General features: G+C 36.2%; 5 protein-coding genes and 1 non-coding gene across 11 annotated transcripts; 4 read left to right on the top strand and 2 right to left on the bottom strand.

Moving 5' to 3' along the window:
• Nucleotides 1–1,537: 1,537 nt before the first annotated feature.
• Nucleotides 1,538–2,484, top strand: LOC106304919 (WEB family protein At3g51220-like). The gene is made up of 2 exons (XM_013741307.1): nt 1,538–1,716; nt 1,816–2,484. Exons 1-2 carry the CDS (start codon nt 1,603–1,605, stop codon nt 2,275–2,277), a joined length of 576 nt encoding a protein of 191 aa, XP_013596761.1. The 5' UTR covers nt 1,538–1,602; the 3' UTR covers nt 2,278–2,484.
• A 1,056-nt stretch (nt 2,485–3,540) lies between these two features.
• LOC106304682 (60S ribosomal protein L8-2) lies at nt 3,541–4,710 on the top strand. The gene is made up of 2 exons (XM_013741079.1): nt 3,541–4,023; nt 4,197–4,710. Exons 1-2 carry the CDS (start codon nt 3,581–3,583, stop codon nt 4,531–4,533), a joined length of 780 nt encoding a protein of 259 aa, XP_013596533.1. The 5' UTR covers nt 3,541–3,580; the 3' UTR covers nt 4,534–4,710.
• A 2,374-nt stretch (nt 4,711–7,084) lies between these two features.
• On the top strand, nt 7,085–8,329 carry LOC106305920 (GDP-mannose 4,6 dehydratase 2). The gene has a single exon (XM_013742350.1). The coding sequence runs from the start codon at nt 7,150–7,152 to the stop codon at nt 8,233–8,235; it is 1,086 nt and encodes a 361-aa protein (XP_013597804.1). The 5' UTR covers nt 7,085–7,149; the 3' UTR covers nt 8,236–8,329.
• Nucleotides 8,330–8,582: 253 nt separating this feature from the next.
• LOC106305919 (kinesin-like protein NACK1) lies at nt 8,583–13,570 on the bottom strand. Of its 3 annotated transcripts, XM_013742347.1 has the most exons (15): nt 13,264–13,570; nt 12,901–12,997; nt 12,567–12,801; nt 12,407–12,496; nt 12,227–12,327; nt 12,009–12,125; nt 11,837–11,918; nt 11,688–11,755; nt 11,543–11,608; nt 11,341–11,465; nt 10,913–11,249; nt 10,629–10,757; nt 9,468–10,544; nt 9,043–9,368; nt 8,583–8,931 (listed from the first exon to the last, which is right to left on the bottom strand). In XM_013742347.1, exons 3-15 carry the CDS (start codon nt 12,769–12,771, stop codon nt 8,604–8,606), a joined length of 3,051 nt encoding a protein of 1,016 aa, XP_013597801.1. In that variant the 5' UTR covers nt 12,772–12,801; nt 12,901–12,997; nt 13,264–13,570; the 3' UTR covers nt 8,583–8,603. The 3 variants fall into 3 exon arrangements, with proteins under 3 accessions (XP_013597801.1, XP_013597802.1, XP_013597803.1); XM_013742348.1 differs by lacking the exon at nt 12,901–12,997; XM_013742349.1 differs by lacking the exons at nt 12,901–12,997; nt 13,264–13,570 and having other exon boundaries at nt 12,407–12,492; nt 12,567–12,659.
• A 7,336-nt stretch (nt 13,571–20,906) lies between these two features.
• On the bottom strand, nt 20,907–22,855 carry LOC106303579 (protein CHAPERONE-LIKE PROTEIN OF POR1, chloroplastic-like). 4 transcript variants are annotated; one of them, XM_013739854.1, is made up of 5 exons: nt 22,697–22,855; nt 22,398–22,535; nt 22,225–22,316; nt 21,359–21,803; nt 20,907–21,274 (listed from the first exon to the last, which is right to left on the bottom strand). In XM_013739854.1, the coding sequence occupies exons 2-5, from the start codon at nt 22,520–22,522 to the stop codon at nt 21,124–21,126; spliced, it is 813 nt and encodes a 270-aa protein (XP_013595308.1). In that variant the 5' UTR covers nt 22,523–22,535; nt 22,697–22,855; the 3' UTR covers nt 20,907–21,123. The 4 variants fall into 4 exon arrangements, with proteins under 4 accessions (XP_013595308.1, XP_013595306.1, XP_013595309.1 ...); XM_013739852.1 differs by having other exon boundaries at nt 22,398–22,524; nt 22,697–22,804; XM_013739855.1 differs by having other exon boundaries at nt 22,671–22,783.
• Nucleotides 22,856–22,861: 6 nt separating this feature from the next.
• TRNAE-CUC lies at nt 22,862–22,934 on the top strand. Its single transcript has one exon. It is a non-coding gene; the product is annotated as a tRNA-Glu (tRNA).
• The last annotated feature ends 35 nt before the right edge of the window (nt 22,935–22,969 follow it).

Here is a 22,969-nt window from a genome sequence, read left to right as displayed (position 1 = left end):
AATAGAATGGAACAAAATACCATATTTTTCAAATGTTGATATGGCTATGCCTTCATGGAAGGTGATAATGTTTGCTTCAATGTCAATCCCAATCGTACATAAACTAAACTCAATCAACTAATCATTAAACCCAATCAACTAATCACTAATCAATAAATAGAATAATACAAACTGATGAAATTATGAAATGTTTATGATTGCATGTAAGAAGTTAATGCTGACCCAAACCCCAACTACCAACTACTAAATACTAAACTCTAAACTCTAAATCCTAATTACTAAACCCTAAACCTAAATAAATAGATTAAGCTAAACCCTAATCAAGGAAGTATAAGCCCAAATAGAATGTATATAATATGGTTTACTATACCCAAACATTTACTTAGTAATTCTAAACCCTAAGCAGGAACATATTAACAAAAATACAATCTATAAAAAAAATGAAAGAGTTGTTGTGTGTGTTCACCGTCTATGCTTTCATCGTTGTATGTTCTTCACCATTGGATCTGTAAAACAAAAACAGAGTATGAAAACAAAAGCATGATTGTGAGAATCAATTGATTTAAGAAAAAAAAGAAAAGAAATGAAAGAGTTGTTGTGTGCAGTAGCGGCCCTGACTACAAGCCATACAAGCATATGCTTCCAGCCAATTTTAAAATATGTAAATTATCGTCAATTTTTATAAAAGTTTTATTTACTGTTATCTAGTAAAGCCAATAATATCTTTTTTCTTGCGGTCTATTATATTTCACAGCAATTCAGGGCCGGGCCTGGTTGTGTGTGCTCACCGTCTATGACTTCATCGCTGTTTTTTCTTTAGAACAATTGATTGTTCTTTTGGTGAGAAGAAATTCAATTCAAAAAAAATGTGTGAGTAATGAAAGACCACGTTTTACTTTTTACAGTTACAAATTATTAATTAAATTTTGTTTTCTTTGTGAAGGTTTCACCGGTTGTATAAAAGGATATAATGGCATTATTATACAAAAGACGCAATATCTATTTACAACCTAATTTCCCTTTTTTTTTAATTGTTGCGGCGCACTGGGTGGAACACAGGTTGAAAAAGTCATTTGTAATTTCCGGGCCCAGTAAAGGCCCATTAAAGAGATGTATAAGGAGAAAGGTCGTTGTCACAATGAGGATTTGATTATTTGGTAGTAGCAAAACTAACAGAACACATGAAAACGGAAGGACGTTCCAGCGAACCTCTCTACCTGTGGTATTTACCCAAAGTTATATTTTGTGTGAAGTAAACGTAAAGACATTCTCATCTACATTCTGTTACTAATATTTTTTTAAAATGCACCATAATAAAAGTTAACATTACCAATCATATTTGTCATTTAGTGGGATTTCGACCCATTATTGAAAATGAAATGACTATAATATGAGTGAACCATTTCATACTCTAATCATAACGTGGTCAATTATACTAACCTAGTCACCATCCGTTTTAGCAACAACAACCAACGGTTGCAATCTTTTTTGAGAGAGTAATGTTTCTTTCTTTATAAAAAGCTGTATATGACATGGTCACATGGACCACAAACTCATACAACTAAAGCAACAAAACAACCCTTAATTAGCTGCATTCTTGCAATGGTTCGCGCCGAGATCGACACTGGAGCTCCTTTCCGGTCTGTTAAAGAGGCTGTCACTCTCTTCGGTGAGAGAATTCTTCTCGGAGATAATTACATCAACAAGTCTCTAGAGGTAATAAGAATGAAATGCATACATGTTTTGCATATAACATCTATTTGCTTATAAACCAATTAGTAACATTGTTGCAATGATTTTCGACCGTTTGGTTAGAGAAACAATGGAGATAACGGATTTAGAAGCAAAAACATAGAAGCTGAGCTTGATGAAGTAAAGGAGAATCTAAAGAAAGCAGAAGAAGAGAACAAGGTTTTGTCTCAGCTACTCGAAACTCTGACACAAGAGCTTGAAACGACTAAGGAAAGGTTAAGCCACTCGCTCAGAAAATTCCCTGAACACCCACAAGTTGAAGATGACCTGAAATTTATAGAGCAATCCACGGTTATTGAACCGGATACAATAACCGAGATCAAGATGAACCGGTTTGATGGAAATGAGGTGTATGATGAGGATCGTTTGGAGAGGAGGCGTTCGGTGAAGTTTGCGAATCCACCATTGTTAACGAAAGTCATTGAGAGCAAAGAGGAGAAGAAGAAGAACCAAGTTATGGTGAAGAAGCAGACAAAGAAGATGAAGCCATTGGCTGCTTGGCTCTTCGCAAGAAAATCGGTCTAGTTAACCACTTTAAGCAATCCTTGTCTGCGTTTTATATGCCTTACATATTCTGAAATAATAACCCCAAAAAATAATACTAGTTCTTATTTTGGGGATTCATTCAACTTAAATTTGTAACAGTTTTCTTGTCGATATGCATGTAAGTTACTACATAGACAAACTGGATCATGTCAAATGTTTTAAGGGAGTTTAGCATCCGAAATATGAATAATAATCACATCACATGGTTCATGTGTTTGTTATTCTAGTGATCATACCACCCTCAGTTGAAATCATCTTCAAGATCAGGTCGAAGAAACTTTAGCATTTCTTCCATTTCATTTGTCGAATTCATTAGAACTTTCTGGAAGAAAGGCCCTGCGTTCTACTCTTGAGGAAAGTTGCTTAAAAGGTATCGTCTGGATTTGTTATGGGCTGTTTGCCTGTTTCAACGAACGTCTCAAAACTTATCATTGACAACCAGAACGCAGAACTTCTTATAAGATAATCGAAAGAACTTATTTTGACAACCAGATTTTTTTGTTGGGTCTGCCTAGTACTACATTTATTTTATCAAACTTCTTGAAAAAAATAAAAAGATGCCAAAATGCATTTGAAAATATAAATATAAGTAATTTACATTTTATAAATTTTGATAAAATTAATATTAATTCAAAATAGAGTATAATTATTTTTAACAATTTTAGTAATTTAGCACTTTAATTAGTATTTTTAAAACCGGACCGGAAACTAAACCGGATAATTTTTGGATCACGGTTCAATATGGTTCGACCAGGTCAAACTTGGTTCAATAATATGGTTTAATATATTTTTAGTGTATAAATTTAGAAGTAATGTTATTAAATATGATATATAATTAAAATATAAATGAATTTAAAACATAAACATTATAAATATAAACTAGTTTTATATTTATATGGATGGTTTACAGATTTTTGATTGTTTAACGGTTTTTATCAATTTAATAACTCTGAGATCTAATTCGGCTACGTAACCGATTAATGGTCGAACCAATTATTAAGATCCAATCCGGCTACATAACACCGCCGAATCCGAATCCGGTTAAACAAACCCGGTTTTAAAAACACCGACTTTAACTTTAACTAGGTTGCTATCCAAAAACACTTAACTGGGTTTGCAACTAAAACTACGCTACACAAGGCCCATTATGAAAGTCCATTAATAACTAGGGTTTCGGCTAGGGTTTCTAGGAGGGACGCTACTATAAATACACATAGTTGCTTCCAATACCTCAATAGCTTGCACAGAGGGCAACAAGAAGAAGAGAGGCAGCTTCGTCGAGATGGGTCGTGTGATTAGGGCTCAACGTAAGGGTGCCGCTGGTTCCGTCTTCAAGTCACACACTCACCACCGCAAGGGTCCGGCTAAGTTCCGTAGCCTCGATTACAGTGAGAGAAATGGGTACCTCAAGGGTGTTGTGACTGAGATCATCCACGATCCAGGACGTGGTGCTCCGTTAGCTCGCGTCGATTTCCGTCATCCTTTCCGCTACAAGAAGCAGAAGGAGCTGTTTGTTGCTGCAGAAGGTATGTACACCGGACAGCTCCTCTACTGTGGTAAGAAGGCGACTCTCGTTGTAGGTAACGTGCTTCCCCTTAGATCGATTCCCGAGGGAGCTGTTGTCTGCAACGTTGAGCTTCATGTCGGTGACCGTGGAGCCATGGCTAGAGCTTCCGGTGATTACGCCATCGTGATTTCTCACAATCCTGACAACGACACCACTAGGTAATATCATACTTGTCTTGTCTCTAAACCCTAATTATACTGTTGGAACATTATCTTATAATGTAACTTGTGTGACGCGCTAAACGAACTAATGATGTGAATTAATTCTTGAAAGAGTTTCTGTTTCATATAGTTATTAATAACTAATACTATTTGTCATTTGTCATTTAAAGGGTTAAACTTCCTTCTGGGGCGAAGAAGATTGTGCAAAGTGGATGCAGAGCGATGATTGGGCAAGTTGCTGGTGGAGGCAGAACAGAGAAGCCACTTCTCAAGGCAGGTAGGGCATATCACAAGTACCGGATGAAGAGAAACTGCTGGCCTATAGTTCGTGGTGTGACTATGAACCCAGTCGAGCATCCTCACGGAGGAGGAAACCACCAGCACATTGGTCATGCTAGTACGGTCAATCGTTATAAATCAGCTGGTGCGAAGGTTGGTCAAATTGCTGCGAGAAGAACGGGTCGTCGCAGAGGTGCTGCTGCCGTTGCAGCCGCCAAGGCAGTTTAGACTTAATTGTGGCACAAGCTTCTCTGTTTTCTTTGGATTTTTTGCTGATTTTATTATTAAACCTTAAGAGTTTGCCGTTTTTCGTTTATTTTAATTTTTGTTGGTGTTTAAAGCTTATGCTTTTTGTATTGGGTTTACCCTTAGGGGATACATTTATGATTTATATACTATTTTATTTTGGCAGACCAATTATTTAGATTTTCATTGATATATATATTGAATATGGAAGATGTATTATTCATAAGACCAATGGTCTATATTTATACAAAGAGATTATTAGGTACAAAGATGGAAGGAATATATAGGAGACTTGATTAGATGAATCAAGCCGTTAGTGATATCAATCACAATGATATAAGATTTCTATATCTTATAAAGTATTATAAAATTAACACTGTTGGTTGAGATATAAAAGTTAATTATAATAGATTCGATTTTCTTGACATATATCTTGCGATTTTAGCGAGTCTGTCTGCTTGTGCGTGGAGACATGCCAGTACACAAGTACATCTTAATGATAATGGTTAGAGATAATGCCAGTGTTTTGGACTGCTTTATTCTTGTTGGCTTTCCTCCCAAGTAACATCTACCTAATTGATTTATATATATAAAATGATGTAGATTTACCATTACCAATCTTCTTGTGAAAAGTTTTCGCCAAAACTCGTATTTTAAGATTTTATGCCACATCCAAGAGTCTTGTTGTTGCGTTATACTACTGATTTTTCAAAAAAAAAAAAAGTTCTTCGTTGTTGGATTCATACAATATGTATACATAGGGCTGGGCATTTTATCCGTTAAATTTGATCTGATTCGTTGTTCGTTTCGATTCGATCCGAAAATTCTGGATATCCGTAAACTTCCGAAGCAAAGCAAATAGTAAACATCAATATCCGTTAAAATCGAAGCAAATCACAAATATTAAAATTTTGGGAAGCGGATATCCGATCCGATCCAACAATATATAAATACTTGTATATCTTGATTATTTTTAAACTTTTTAATGTATAAAATTATATAATTATTATTCTAACATACGATTTGATAAATTATATTCACATTATTTCCTAGACTATATTTGCGAAGTGATTTATACACATGTCGTCACTACAATCATTCTCGCTGAAAAAAAAATGACATGACACTTAAAATAGATGACATGGTTTTAAAAAATAGTGACATTGCATCATATTAATTGTGAAATGTAAAATTTCTTTATAAAAATTTAATTTTTTTGCAGTGATTTTAAATATGGTAATAAAAATAACTCATATATCATCATTAATGTCAATTTTTCATATAAATATTTATTTATGGTAAACTATTAAATATATTAATAATTCATATATCACAATTAAAATAATAATATATATGTATATATGTATCTCATATTAATAAAAATAAACTAATAAAGTAACACTAATCCAAAAAAAAATTGATAGTTAAATATTTAAATATTATTTAAATTTATCCGTTCATCTTCATCATTTAAATTAACATAAATATTTTTCAGTTTAACTAAAAAAAACAATGTCTCAAATTTATTAGAATTTATATTTATATGTAAATAAATATATATATATATATATATATGTGTGTGTATATATATATGTATATATTTAAAATTAGATGGGAATATATATATATATATATATTTAAAATAAATAATCATTAAACACAATAATATAATTAAAAATATTTTTAGAAAATCTAATTTTATCTTTATTAAAATTTAAATAAAAATCAAATTTAAATAGTTATACCAAATCAAAAGAAATAAGATTACAAAAATACGTTTATGATTTTTTATAACTATTGAAGTTAAAATATAAATTAATAATGTTGAAATATAAATCAAAATTTTCTTTTGAAATAAATAATGTTATGTTAAAAATTTACTATTTCTGCGCATGGCGCAGGAAAACTCATAGTTACTTATATAAAAGTATTACCTAAAAGGAAGAGAACACATTTATGACAATTATAATTTTGTTCTTAAGTTTTGTGTTATTATAATTGTTAACTAAGTTCAAAAAATTTACAAAATATGTAGATTCACTACTTCTTTTAATTTTATCATATATATATATCATGCAAAAACATATTTTACAAAACAAATTTGTATCAAAATTTTAAGATTATTTGTATTAATCAAAACATATGAGATATCCGTAAGTACTCGTAAATATCTATTTATTTTCCGGATATCCGTTTTTCAAATATCTTATTTTTCCGAAGCAAAACAAATCGAGAAATTAGATATTCGTGACATACAAAACAAATCACAAATACTTTCGAAAATACGGATATCCGATCCGTCCGAGGCCTGCCTGTACAATCTAACCCCAAAAAAATGCAAATGATTTGAAATTTCTTGATTTGGACGTAGAAGACTATTCACGAGGTTTGACCAGAAAATGAGTAAACCATTAACGTGTGAGGCGTTACTATGGAAACAAACCGCATCAGACGGCAATGAAACCAAAATACCCCACGACGATGATTTGACCGTAATAACGCTTAAACTGACCAAAATACCCTCTCCGTCTTCATGCTTTGACCTCCTTCACTATCCTATTTAAAGGGCCACCGCGAAATCCAGATCCAAAACCATCAATGGCGTCAGAAAACAACGGATCCAGATCCGATGTGGAAATGCCGAGGAAGATAGCACTGGTCACCGGAATCACCGGCCAAGACGGATCGTACCTGACGGAGTTCCTCCTCGAGAAAGGCTACGAAGTCCACGGCCTGATCCGCCGATCGTCCAACTTCAACACCCAGCGGATCAACCACATCTACATCGACCCTCACAACGCCGACAAGGCTCTGATGAAGCTCCACTACGCCGATCTCACCGACGCATCCTCGCTCCGCCGCTGGCTCGACGTGATCAAGCCCGACGAGGTCTACAACCTCGCCGCTCAGTCCCACGTCGCCGTCTCCTTCGAGATCCCCGACTACACGGCCGACGTCGTCGCCACCGGCGCCCTCCGCCTCCTCGAAGCCGTCAGATCTCACACCGCCGACACCGGCCGCACCGTCAAGTACTACCAGGCCGGATCCTCCGAGATGTTCGGAGCGACTCCGCCTCCGCAGTCGGAAACGACGCCGTTTCACCCCAGGTCCCCCTACGCAGCGTCCAAAGTCGCTGCGCATTGGTACACTGTTAACTACCGTGAGGCGTACGGTCTCTTCGCGTGCAACGGGATCTTGTTCAACCACGAGTCGCCACGTCGCGGTGAGAACTTCGTGACGAGGAAGATAACGAGAGCGTTGGGGAGGATCAAGGTCGGTTTGCAGAGGAAGCTCTTCCTCGGGAACCTACAAGCTTCTCGGGACTGGGGGTTCGCTGGGGACTACGTGGAGGCGATGTGGCTGATGCTGCAGCAGGAGGAGGCGGATGATTACGTCGTGGCGACGGAGGAGTCGCATACGGTGGAGGAGTTTCTCGAGGTTTCGTTTGGGTACTTGGGGCTGAACTGGAAGGATCACGTGGAGATTGATAAGAGGTACTTTAGGCCGTCTGAAGTGGATAACTTGAAAGGAGATGCTAGCAAGGCGAAGGAAGTGTTGGGGTGGAAACCCAAAGTGGGGTTTGAGAAGCTGGTGAAGATGATGGTTGATGAAGATCTTGAGCTTGCTAAGAGGGAGAAAGTGCTTGTTGATGCTGGTTACATGGATGCTCAGCAGCAACCTTGATTGTACTTGAATTTACTTCTATAATAGAGTTGCATGTCTTTTTATACTTGTTTTACTGTTGTCTTTGTTTCTAGTGTCTTGTCCTTTTATTTAACTTGAGAAACATCTTCTTGTCTATGACTCAGTGTCTTGTTTCTGCAACTCCTGTCTACATGATAGTACAAAGATTGTTCAGTGGCATGATAAACATCAACACATTTTTGGCGAAGTGGCCTTTTGAAATTACACATTTGAGATCTATTCTAACTCTCAGTCTCACTCCCAAAAATCAAAAACTTACACTTGTAAATGTACTTCTCACCACTATCAATTCAGTACTCAGCACTGAATCAGTTGAAATTTCAGTCTTTTTTTTTTGTTCTCTTTGATTACAATATGGAGAGGGACAAAACGCTCCGTTTCCACAGGCTAGATTTCTTGGGACGTGGTTTAAGGGAGAAGTTGAGGCCAAACATCTCCCTGGACGCCAAATCCATGTCAACGAACCCCATTAGCTTCCCCACAACAGAGGCGCTCTCTCGGACATGATCTATGTCTTTGCTCTCTGACCAGACACGATGGGCCAGCTGGAGCCGTCTGTGCTTTGTGTTCAGCCCAATACCCCATCGCAAGAACAGGTTCTCTCTCTCTTCTCTTGTCAGTTTCTTCTGCATCAGCTGACTCAGCTTGTACCTCTCCCTGTTCAACGCCCTTAGGCTGTTTTGTTTCACAGCCCAAACAGTTAAAAGAAAAGAAGAGAGAATACATTCTTGACATAAAACGCCAGAGAAAGGTAAGATGTTTTTTGATGAATATATATATATATACCTGGACATTGATGTAAGAGTGCGTCCGTTTTCAATAGCTTTGCTATTGTTGGTAAAGGTTTCTCTAATGTACTTAAGCCTACGGAGTTCTACTTCCATGTACAAGCAATCTTTCTCATCCCCTCTGAAGAGAAGGAAGAAGTAACTTCTGTGTGCCATGGAAACGTTGCAAGCATGCCATAGCTCTATAATCTCCATCTCCAGTCTCTTGAACTCCAACGGCCAGTTCAGTGGCGTGGTTAAATAGTCTTGTATGGGGTCCACCGCAGCGTCCTTGAAGCTCTTTGTTGATCTCAGAGCCAAGAACTTCTGTTCTATTTCCTCCATCTGCCATAGAGGTAGCCCTCAAGATAAATACAACATTGTCAAGTATAGCCTATACTGTATAGGTAAGCGAAAAGAAAGACCAAGCTAAGCATAACTAACCGATAAATGAATGATTCGCTTGTCCCTCTGGGGACCACTCTCTTCACCTTCCTCCTGGCTGTTGGAAGCTCTACCACTTGTCTGAAGCCTAGACACAGGAGTGCTAGAGGAAGACACCTGTGAGCTATTCATTGATGACTTTCTCTTATTAACACCATCTAAAGCAGCTGCCGTTCTTTGGTTGCGGTTGAAGTCTTTCTCAAACCAGTTTGCTGGCATGCTCATCCGGCTAGAATGCGTTGGTAATGGCGGCCTCTTGATGTTGGACGGTTTCAGGTTGCTCTCAGCTCTTTCTTTCTGATACCAGTTTGGTGGAGTGTTGGCGTCTCTCTCATGCTCATACAAAGAAGAGGAAGAACCGGATACAAAGCTTGTTCCGCAGCTTCGGCTTCGAGTATGCCTAACGCCTCCTAGTCTTTGTTTCTCAAGATGCAAACTATAAGGTTTTTCGGGAGACAGAGTGACAGAATCTGGAAGTGTAGGGTCTCTTCTGAGGTTAGAAGATTTGATGGGTTCGCTTTTTTCCTTTGGTTCGATAAAGACAGCAGTGACTTCCTTTACACACTCTTCTTCTTCTTCTACAATTTCTGGTGGTGGTCTTAAGTTCTTTGAATCTGGTACACATACTGGTAGCGCATTCACAGCCATAGACCGGTCTTGAAGCATGTTTGGCTCTGGTGACATGATGATACCTGGGCTCTCTGTTTCTATGCATCGAAGTTCCGTGCAAGTATCTTCAGAACCCACCTCACTTGGTTCGTCCACTTCATGCAACCTCTCCTCCTGATCTACAGGTTTCCCCTTGTTGTTTGTACTTTCTGCTCCACGAATATTAAGTCGAACTTTTGTGAATTTCCCAGGAGTCACATATGAAAGGTGTTGTTGGCCTGGGATAGTTGCATCAAAATCAATCCTAAAGTCGGTAAGCTGGAAGACATTCTCGTCAGAACCGTGGTCGGTTGATTGTGGGGAAATCATACTGGATCGCTGAGCTGATACTGGGCTTTCTGGTGTTATATATAGAGATTCCCATGAACTGCGCACCCGCAGCTTGGGGTATTGATGTCCAAGAACCAACTGTTAGAAAAACCAAAAAGGGATTTGTAAATAAATCAAACAGATGAAGAGTTCATTCTTGTTTTTTTAGTAAAACTCACGTACATTTGCATGTTCCGAGTCTGTTGATAATATCTCTTTTATTGGTGATTCACCAATAATTTGTTGGAGATCATCAATCCGAGAATGAGCCCCTTCTAACTGTTGTGCTAATTGGAACACCTCTTTATTTAGCTGTAAGTAATGAAAAACCATAAAGTTCTTAGAGTGAATGGATTTACATATTAAGACAAATCACCAGTATGAATTCAGCTACCGGTTATACAAAGGGATGGTTAGGGAAGTGAGCTTATATATCTTGATAGATTGATTGAAGTAAATCGCATTACCTTTTGAATTTGGAGGTCCTTCTCCATCAGCAATGCAGTTGTGTCAGACACAACAAGAGCTTGACGAGGGCTTCTCAACTCACTCTCCAGTTTAGCCAACTCCCTCTGTAAATGTTTAACTAAAACTTTATCAGACATGACGATGTTCACTTGCGCATTTGTCGTCACCTCCTTTGCACAGCTTGCGAATAACAACGTGTTTCTTGATTGCTCAACGTGGATTCTCGCAGGACTCATGGTGCAGATTATGGCAGTTCTGGCGTTTCCTCCCAACGAAGACTGAAGTATGCGCGTCAGCTTTGAGTCTCTGAATGGAATGTGCCCAGTTTTTCCTTTACTGCATTAAGCTAGCCATATGATTTAGTAATGTAAAAGGAAGCCACTCAAATACAATGTACACATCTTAAAGGTGCTACACACAGGCTAACCTTAGCTTTCGAATGACAGTTCCTAGTGTTAGTAAACTTCGGTTTATATGACCACCTTCTTTCAACCTTGTGCCAGCTGATAATGATTGAGATGCACGCTCGCTTCCAGCAAGATCAATGAAGTTCTGCAGGATAATTACTCAATCTATGAATTTACTTCCTCTTTTTCGAGAACAATACATGATGGATTCAACGTATATACCACTGTTGCTGTGAGTGTGCTAAATTTATCATTCGCTATATATTCACGTGCTGTGCTTTCGACCGTCTGTGAAATATATCAGTCAGAAATAAGCTCCAAAAAGCAGCCTGAAGAATATATAGTGTAAATCAGTAAAGTGCATTACCAATCTCAGAATCTGATGAGAGCGTGAACTAACTTCGTTTAAAGCTGTCTCTCCAATGTGTCTTTGATCTGGAGTGATTAGATGATACAAGTCAAACTGATGCTAAACATCAAAAGTATTAATTTCGATTTACGTTTGGAAAGCAATACCTATACAGATTGATAAAAGCTCCTTAAAATGATTCCAGCCCCGCAGAGTTTCCTCTGTGAGTTTCTCAACAACTGTCCCTTTCTGTCAAAAAGCAAATAACCAGCTAAGTAGATTATGCATAACCATTTCCATAAAGTTGTCAGAGTATGATCAGCCAGTGTCAAATTTTACCTCAGGATCATCTAGAAGTCTGAGTGGACTACTAATGTCTGTACTCAAGAGGTCTCTTATAGACTCGTTATAGATCTCCATAGCTGATAATTTCAGAACGAATTCTCTTTCCTTATGCTGCAGAAATACACATAAATTTTCAGAAGAGCGACAGTTAGTGAATATATAAATAATATGGTAAGGAGACACTATGAAATCTATCATAAATTTAACTTCACCTTCGCAATGTAATCATATATATCGGCCAGGGCGTAGTCAGTAATCCCACTCATAGTGTAAGTCTTTCCACTGCTTGTTTGTCCATATGCGAAGACACTAGCTGGAAACCAGGTGACATTAGTAGCAAACATGAGCCACAGTGGATAAAAGACTAGAAAGCAGTACTAGACATGCCTTACCATGAACCCCACTAACAACAGAGAGAGCCACTTCTTTGGCCCCTTGATCGTACACCTCCTTGGTACAACACTCAGGGCCAAACACTCTGTCTAGAGGCATATTAAAGCTGGGTAAGGATTACGTTTGATCAAGAAGCTGCAAAAAGCAAGCAAGTCTTACCAAATGTGTAGGCAGTGGGGTACATGGAACGCTCGGAAAGGGAAAGATGGCTCCTGTAAATGACGGTTTCATCGTTGATACACTCCCAATCCGCCTCTTCGTTCTTTACCCTTTCTTTCACATTCAATGGCCTCAAACGAACAGAAACAAAAATCTTCTCTTCCCTCCCGGAAGATCCTTGCATCTGATCCTCTCCTGCAGCCATCTTCAAATCCTTCACCTCCCATCCCTCATCCTACCCCAAAAGAAACCAGGAAGGAAAAACATCAGCAATGTCATGTCTATACATAAAGCTGACAGACATAAAGAGGCAGATAAATAATAATCATTGTACATCATCATGACTCAAGTAATGAACTTTGTCTTATTCCATATCTTGGGCAAAAGAACATTGTCTCCATCCCGGAGCTTTTACTACTTACACCTGCTTCCTAGCAACACCAAACAAAACAAAAATTTATCCAAGAAAGTCGTATTAAAAACAAACAAAAATGTGACATGCGCCGCCGCAGCATAAACCTCGGCGAGGAAGAGCCTAAAATTCATTTCACAGTCTCATCAAATCAATGAATGTCGAAAAATTCAATAACCAAAACCACCACAAAAAAAAAAAAAAAAAAACCATCACGCGTAGTTCTACTGTACTTATCACACGCTCGTCAATTAAGAAACTAAGAACAGTCAACGGAACTCGAACCTGAGGAGGCTCCTGATTTCTCTGAATCCGTGAATGAGGAACAGAGATCTAGAGAAACGAGATGAAAAACAATGGCACGGTGAACGATTCGGACGAGTACGGTGTTCCGACGCAGCAGGAAATGGCATAATCCGATCGGAAGAAACCACCGGAGAGATTCTCCGTCGAACCTATTTTCGCGATAAATCAGGTAATTAAGAAGAAAAAAAGGAATCGGAATGGCGCAGCTGTTAATGGCTTTTTGTTTTCTTCCTCTTCAATGTGTGTGTGTGTGTGTTATTAGAATTGAAATTGACTAATTATATTAGCGCGCGCAGCTAATGATTATTATTTATTTCGTCATTAACCGCATTTTGTATTATTTTATATAAATGATTAATTAAATAATTTAAGAAGTTTTTATAAATATTTGATCCAGTAAAAGGAGATTTGCCAAATCTATGTCTGTCAAAAAAAAAAAAAACAATATCTGCCAAAACAGTGTGGCTCAGTTTGATTATCCAAGATACTTTCAGAAAAATAAACTATTATCCACATTTTTTATCTGGACAGACGAGGAAGATAATATAGGAATTAATTTAGAGCTAATAGTAAGACTATAATCACTTTTAAGTTGATAAATCACATCATTAACCTAATCACCTATTTTGAATGAACACACATTATTTTGATCTTAGTGGTAATACATCACAACCACAGAAGAAATTATATGATTTTGCAAGTAATGATTTCTAGTACCAGCATATATGTTTACATCATTGGCAACTTATAATTCACTTTAAATTAATATAATATAAATAAAATAATATAAAAGCAGCGCACATGAAGGCATGTGCGTTTGTTTTTCTTACTTTTACACTTTCAAGTACATAATTAAATGTAATCATCGTCCAAAATGAAACGTTCAGCCATCAACGTTGAACCAGTCTACTACTGTACTACATCATGATATAAGATGCATTAGCTGATAAACAAATAAATATGTAAAAGTGTTTTAGCACATTTTTGCTATACATCGCCAAATGGAACGTTTATATGTAATCCAAAACTAGCATCAAATTAAAAGATATATGAATAGTTGAATACAGTTGTGAAAACGTCTACATGATTTTGTTATGAATCTGGCATTGAAACTGATATGGACATGGAACCTATTAAACGTAACATAATATACAGTATAAAATGGTTCAAGTAGGATACATTACAAGTAATATGTTGTTGACGTTAGAGTAGAATTTGGTTTGAAATGTGTAAAAAACATAGAATTTCTAGCGAATGTGCCAGAAATATTAATTACTTTTTCCAATAACATGCGCAGGGACATATATTAATTTTCATATTACCAACTATTATGAATTGAAATTACAAGCTTAACAGAGTCTAGTCTATTTTATCTATTAAGAAAACGAATGAAATAGGGGTTATTTAATTATGCTGAATCAAAAAAAAAAACTTTTTCATGATTCAATAATATGGAAGGGACACTACAAATGAATTTATATCTGTTGAATAAACACATTTAATTGTGAGGTCGACCAAAAAAAACAAAATATGTTTCTTTTTGTTTGAACGAAAGCACAAAATAAGTTATCGAAAATGTGTTTATTGAGAAGATATACATAAAATGGGCTAATTTGATGAATGACCATATTGGAAAGAAATATTAGATTTGTAATGAGAGGTTAGAGAGAGATAGGAAGAGAAAGGAGGAGAGAGGAGATGATATAGTTAGTTGGTGAAATTTTTTTTTTTTTTTTGGTTATATGATCAAATTTCCCTACATAAAATTCGAACACGAAAATAAATAAAGAGGGCCATGCACATGATGATGAGGCTACGAACAATAAGCCATGCAGCCTTCATAATTACAAATGTCAACGAAGTCAATGCTTCATGATTTGGTCGCATAAAGCATACACACTTTTGTTAATCATAAAACACTTTACTCAAAAAAGGCAATGCTCCTCTACGTGAACTTTGGACTTGGCACCTAGCTTGATGAGCTTTATTTTCCACTTTTTTTCCACTTTTTTTACTGACAGTTTTTTTTGTTTATGGAGTCAAATACTGCAAATCAGACTAATTTATGGAACCAACCTAAACTATTAATGGGAAACTCGATATCTCTAAGATAGAAAACTCGTGGTTAGCAACAACCGCTACTCCGCCAACTAATACTTACTTTTTGGGCTGCCAGGCTGTGATAAAAGCTCACATCCAGGACCATCGGTCAACAAAGCCGCCCTCAAAATTTTTAAAACTTGTATATAAATTGCTTTGTTCCCAGACTATATTCAAAAAATAATTAAAATTTTATTTAAAATGTTTATGTCTTCAAAATTTCGGCTGCGGCGTCCGACCCAGCCCACATCTATGCTATTTTTTCTTTGTATGTAAGATAAGACATCTACGCTATCATATACTTTATTCACACCTCTTTTCTTGGGATAAAAAAACGAAAACGTACTTGTTCGATCTGTTTCTTCTGAAATAACTCGCATCTTATTTATTTTATTTTTTTTTTGAAAAGAACTCGCATCTTATTTCGTTATGTCGTGTTTTTTGTATTAGGCCCTGGGGCAAAAATAATTTTTACACCTGATAGTTAATTAAACTAAGATTATAAGATCCTATTCAAAAAGAAAAACAGAAAAAGATGGGCCCCTTTTGTTATTGAATTGATTGGCTTTTGGGGTGGCCCCGGGCGAGTGCACTCTTTGCCCTCCATGTTGAGCCGGCACTGGTTTTATCTGAAGGAATGGCTATGGCTCTATTTGTAAGAAGAATGGAATCTGATCATTAAAATATTGGATATTTTTCTTACTGGTTTGATCTGCTATGAGTCTCTTCCTAAATATAAACAAAACCAAAATGAATCATACTACATCCAAGTAGAAAGTTTCCGGGAAAATGTTACAGGAAAAGAGAGTAAAGAGCTGTTGAGAAATGAGAAGATAGTTACATAATTTGTTGTTCAGTTACAAAGAAGATGAAAAGACCAATCAAGTGAAGACAAGTAACAGAAGAATACTGACTCGGTGAAACACTATAAGTACAAGAAAGTCTTAGAAGAAAGATTAACCATAAAAAATATTGTTGTAACTTCATCTTCTTCATCTTAGGATTCTTCTTAAGAATATTTCTGTAATTAGATTTGGTTTGGGAAAGGTTTTTCTATCAGTCAGTAACCTTTTGCACTTGAGCTACCGTTTAGCCGTTCAGGTGTTTTCTGAACATACATTCGGATTATCATATTGGATCTACAGTCACGGTTATCAAAAAAATGTAGGTATGTTCACATTCATTCTTTGTTTGCAAGTTTCTGAACCAGAAAGAGAGACATCCTCCTGAAATTTAGGAGAGACACCCAGTAAATTTAGGTATAACTCATAAGTAGTCATTACTGTTTCAGGTTTCTCAAGGTTTTGTTCATAAACATCTTCTCCTTAAATCTCCAATGAATAATAACTTTAAGAAAAAAAACATTCATTCATGTATTTGTAAAACAATCCTAATCAATCAATCTCTTGACTTTATTTTTATTTTGTTTTTGCAGATTTTCATTCCCCTTTCCCTTTGAACTCAATCTAGGAACATTCTTTGCTTTCCTTGCAAGGATCATTTTTTCAAACAAAACCTATATTTGTGTATTCTTCATTGCAGACACGGATGATGATGATTTCATCGTATGCGAGACACTCATGAAGATTAGAGAAGAACTAAAAAAATTGCTTAAAATATCTTGTGGGAAAAGTTATCAACTTAAACACACAATGTTTTCTCAAAGATGGCTAAATTCCTTTGCTTCAAACTCGAACTACCATATTGTTAATCAGAAACTACCATAAACAAGCTACTGAAGTTGTCCGGAAGAAACCGGAAATTGGATGAATAAAGCTAAACTTAGATGGGTCGAGAAGACAGGACAGGCCAGCCTCCGAGGGATTTTCAGGAACCACAAAGCCAAGTCCCTTCTCGGATGCTCATAATCCATAGGGAAAGCCACAAGCGCCGTGGCAGAATTCTCAGCCCTCAAAAGAGAGCCCAAGCTTGTTCTAGAAAATGGACCGACTGATCTATGGCTCGAAGGAGACGCCAAGATCATAGTCGATATCATCGCCAAGAGAGGGAGATTGAAATGTGAAGAAGCAAAAAAAAAAGCATGTGAATTACATCAACATTGTTATGCCTAGAGTCTTAGGAGCTGTGTTTCGAGCCATGTTAGGACATTAGTTTCAGGATCCTAAAGTCTTGACGCTTCAGTCCCCAGACATAGTCCTACCGATAATGCATGAAGATGCGCACAAGGTAAGTTTGTTCTTTGAAAAAGAAATGAATCTAAACGAGTAAACTTTTGTAATATATCAATGCTTCTTTATTATTCATCACCTAACAACATTCTGAATGACAAATTAATTCCCCCCATTGCTTCTCTTTTGTTATTCTTTGTTTATTTCAATATATATATCTTTACATTCTGCTAGTCCTTGAAACTATAACTCAATAGCTAGAATGGTGTAGTTCTCAATGTTCAAGAAATCAAAGATTTGGTACCTCTACTTCTAGTTATATCCTCGATGCAGCAGTTGAGTCTGCAGATGTGAGCTCCCGGATCTCCTTTATAGCTTCGCTGACTTTATAGATTGCCATTTTCTTCACCTGGATTAAGCAGCAATACATATATATACATAAAACAACACTCCTTTTCTATAATCAATCTTGTTTTTTTTTTTTTTAAAGGAACTTTACCTTAATCTTGTTTGCTTTCGTTTTGACGCTCTGAGGAAGTTGATTAGGCTCGTCCACTAGTTTGATAGATTCAGTAGCGTGCTCAGGTGAAAGAATATTCAGAACCACATTCACGCAAGACTAGCAAATTATGCCGAAATTATGTCAGAAAAAGAGTAATAACTTTGTGATTCTTTTAATTTTGTCAGCGTGTTATTACCTTATTCTTTCTATTTTGGTATGGACATCCAGCAGGGACTATTTGAACGCTCCCAGACCTCTTTGGCGACAGGGCACTGAAACAATATATGGCAAATTGTTTCTGGTCCTTGACTGCACATAGGACAGCATGGATCAACTGGTATCCCTCGCGATGCAAGCTGTTTTTTAACTGCAAGAGCACCCGATAGGATACGCCATAAAAAAGTGTCTAAGCTTGGGAGAGGTTTTGGTTTTCAGAAGATCAAGCCATAGCTGTTTCTCCAGTGGGTGTAGTGAGCTTGATTGTCCGGAGTGCATATCAGACAAGGTTTCTAAAAGCTCGTAACCACTCTTCGCATTATAAATCCCATTCCTTGAGAAACCCCATCGCAGATCATCTTCTCTGGTTCTTTGGATTTTAGTCTGGAGAATACATTGGATATCCTCATCTGCAATCAGAGTACATTGGAGAATACATCTTCTCTGCTTCTTCGCATTATAAAGCTGGATTTGCTTACCTTTAAGAAAATCTGGAAATAATAAATTTCATTTATAATTTGGAAACTAAATTGAATACCAAAATATTATTGTTTAGTTTGCAGCATAATTTTCGGTGCTAAAGTTTAATGCATTTGGAAACTAAATTGAATACCAAATTATTATTGCTAAGTATTTATTATAGATTATATGGTATCAACAACAACTTAACGTAATTTGTTATATATTTCCAAATCTTTCCATTAATACGTATTAAATATTGAATATCCTGGATGAATTATTTGGTCAAAATTAATTAGTAATGAAAATTAAGCTAAAAGGAAACGTTGCAGTATTATAAAGAAAAACGGAAAGATTAAAACATCTAAATTACCTTTAATGATAGACGCCCTTTAGACTGAAAAGTAGAGGCAATTAGTGAAAAAGCAGTGAGATATCTTTTGAATTTTTTTTATTTTTTTTAAAGCACAATTTTTTTTCAAAATGAAAGCAGAAGTTATTCTTAATAATATTCCCACAAAATATGCAAATATTTTATGAACTAAGAATAAAATTGTGATAATTGAAATAAGTCAAATGCATAAATTTGTTACAATTTATTTAGGATAATTATTCAAAAATACTGTTAGTATAAAAGAATATCTCGCAAACAAAGAAAAAAATCGATTGTGTTAAAGATACTAGGTGAAAATCAAATACTGTTAGTCGGAAATATTTTAATTTATAAAACCATGTAAAAGTCGTTGTAAAAGATATCATAGTAAATCTAAATCAATTCATGAATTGGTTGCACAGGAAAACAAAAAGCTATCTCTGAATTAAGTTAAAGAAAAAATGTCAATAAAAGTAATAATATAAAAATTTTGTAATATGATCAACGAGAAAACGAACATATACAAAATGAAAAAAACGAACCAGAAAAAAAAAACCAAAATAGTAAAAAGGGTTTGGAAGTGAAAAAACGAAGGATGGGAGTGGATGACTAATGTCTACATAGTTTTCAATGTATCCCACGTACTCATTTAACACATAAAGGATGGAGTAAATAATGTATGCATTGTTTTTCTCCTTTTTTTCTTATTAAATAATTATTTGGTCCTTATCCCATGATATTTTTCCATTATATTTTTGCATTCGTTTGTTTCAAGATTATTATTTTCTATATTTCCTGTAATTTTGTGGCAGTAAATTTTAAATTTCAAGAGGTGTTTTAAATACCAAAATAACTCAATGCGTATTTTTTTCTTTTAACATGTTCTTTTATTACTACATAATATAATTTCATAATCTATAACCATTTTAAGCTTTTTGAAATGTTAAGATACAAATTTTATCTTTTCTTTTTTTTCTCTCTTAAAAATTCATCATAACTGAAAAGAATTATCAATTATCTGACCAGATTATATTTGTTTACATATTTTAGTTTAATTTTTCTTTTTTTTTTTGACAAAAATCGATATCGTTTTTTTTAAACGAGATTGTTTATACTCCTTCTGGATACAAATATACTCTCTCTCTTCCTGGAAGTAAGATGTTCTAGAGTATGCACACTTATTAAAAATTTAATAAATGTTTATAATTTAATTTATTTTTTACTTTATTATACACTTTCCAATAACTTTCCACCAATGAAATTTAATCAATTCAAATATTTTCAATTAATGTTCCTCAAAAGTATAAAAAAGTACCTTAACAATATAGAAACTCTATCTTTGTGGAACAAGAAAAAAATCTAAAACATCTTACTTTCGGGAACGGAAGTAGTATGATGTTTAGGATTTTTCACACATATTAAGAAACAATAAATATCATCTTTTAATCATTACTTTTTATTTTATCAATAAAGTTTCACCACTCATAATTTTACTTTTTAATCTATATTTTTGTTTTAAAAGCAAATGCATTAATTATATCCTAAAACATCATATAATTAATGCAACTGTTTGCGGGCTCCATCGCCACGTGGCGGTCCGCAATTGGTTCATTTTTTTTTAATCAGACCAAAAACAAAAAAAAAATAATTAAGAAACCCTTATGGGGTTTTAGGGGATAATGATGCTCTAAATCGCTTTGTTCCCAGACTATATTAAAAAAAAAATTAAAATTTTATTTAAAATGTTTATGTCTTCAAAATTTCGGCTGCGGCGTCCGACCCAGCCCACATCTACGCTATTTTTTCTTTGTATGTAAGATAAGACATGTAGAAAGTAGCCGGCAACAGAAGACACGACTTTAGATATTAAACCGTGAAAGAGAGTGAGGTTTCATGGAAATAAACAACTCTTCAAGAACCAAAAAAAAATCTTTTTCTGTATGCCACATGAGGGCCACATGAAGATGATTCAGTTTCTCATTTTGTGTGTTCTTCACATACATACCCGAGATAATAATACTATTGCGACTTAAAAAGGGATAAAGAGAAGAGCTAGAATGCTACCTAAGGTAGCTCGAAGCCACCCAAAGCAAAAGGTAGCTTAAGAGCGAAGACATGACTTCGAAACCTCTTGGTCCTTTGATGAAGGGCGGGATCACAGACACCATCAAGAAAGTCCCAATCAGCCACGAGAAGATAAAAGAACCAGTCCTGTTTCACAATATCATTAACCTGATCAGTTGCAAAATTCATATCAAGAAGGTACCAAAGATTATGATCAGCTCTGCTGATTACCCGTAAAGGAAAGACCAGAGCTTCTTCTTGAGCCTTTGGTGGATGAAGTAAAACGTAGCTATCAAAGATAACAAAACCTGCAGAGTGGGTCCTTCTTCTGTCGGGAACAGAACCGTAAGAGCGCCGAGAACTGCAAACGTGACTGCCGTCTTGACAAGGAAAGCATTGGGAGGAGTTTGGAATCTGTCGAAAACAAAGCTCACAAATTTGGACTGTCTCACTTGGCGGACCTTCTTGTTTATGTCGATCTTCGGGTTCTTCCTCTCATGGAACTTCTGCATGATAATCTTGTCATGAGCTGATTCGATCGCATCAACACTAGGCTTGTGACCAGCGTACTGCTGGATAAGAAAGTTCCTCGCGCCTTGAATCTCATCCTCTGAGGCCATCCGGCTTATACCAAGACGTTTGTATGGGTCTTTGACATTGATCCGAGGGAAAACAGCTGAGCATATGGAAATCACCAGTGAACATTTAGTCACCACGCTTTGAGTAATCGTTATGACTAAGATTTATTATGTATTGTTTACTTAGTTTACTGACAACAAGTTCAACACAGGAGCACCTTAACTATCTCACCACAAAGGAATGAAGAAGCAGCATTTAAAAGTATAACCCAGAGGTTATCCGTAATCAGGGCCGGTCTTGAGCATAGCCAAGTGAAACATTGGCTTATAATCCCCAAAAAAATTGAAGAAAATTACATAGACTATAGACATAGACAGACCCCCAAATTTATATTAAAACCTTCACTAAATCTGTCTACAACCACCAAAATTTCAGGACCAGCATTGTCCTAATCAGTCTGTGCTATTACTAGATAGCTTAACCCAGAAACATGCATAGGTCAGAGTTGTGTAGTTTACCAGATGAATCGTCTGACATATCACCAAAGGAAGCACTCATGGCACGGACGACCAAAGCATTGCTTCTTTGTGTAGAAATTGCTAAACAAGCCCTATTTGCAACAACAACCACACCATTTACAAATCGTCTGTCATATGCTTAATTGAACACAAAGGGCAAAAGACACTACTACCTTTGAAGAAGAGGACAAGCTGCAGCATCTCGACGAACAGATGAAGCTTGAGAGCCAAAACGATGTGAACGCCATCGGAACTGAAATTTCGGGGGAGCTAGAGTTAACCCGGACGCATTCATCATCTCTGCCAAATCCCTTAGTTTAATATAATCATATGATGAAACCAATTAAAGCAAAATAAAAGAAACCTAAAACAGTTCGTAGCTAAACCAACTTCGCAGTTACTACTATGCATTCTAACAGAGACAAAATCAAATTGATAAACAGTACCAGTGGAGGAGAAGTATAGACCGTACCGCCGATTAAAACAAATCAGAAAACCACTTTCCCTTTCTCTCCCAGAAGCATCGACAAAACAAAAAGCTGCTCCTGCTCGCAGAAACGGATAGAAGAGCTCCTTGACGAAATGGATTTAGCGATGTATTAGTATAGTACGAATTTAAGTAGAGTACAATCAACAATCCGTCGTAGTCTAGCTGGTTAGGATACTCGGCTCTCACCCGAGAGACCCGGGTTCGAGTCCCGGCGACGGAGCTTTTTTGTCTTTTTAATTCTTTCTTTTTTCACAA

This window comes from Brassica oleracea, chromosome C7, assembly GCF_000695525.1.
Source record: "Brassica oleracea var. oleracea cultivar TO1000 chromosome C7, BOL, whole genome shotgun sequence".
Classification (NCBI taxonomy): domain Eukaryota; kingdom Viridiplantae; phylum Streptophyta; class Magnoliopsida; order Brassicales; family Brassicaceae; genus Brassica; species Brassica oleracea.
This window is presented reverse-complemented; position numbering and strand designations above follow the sequence as displayed.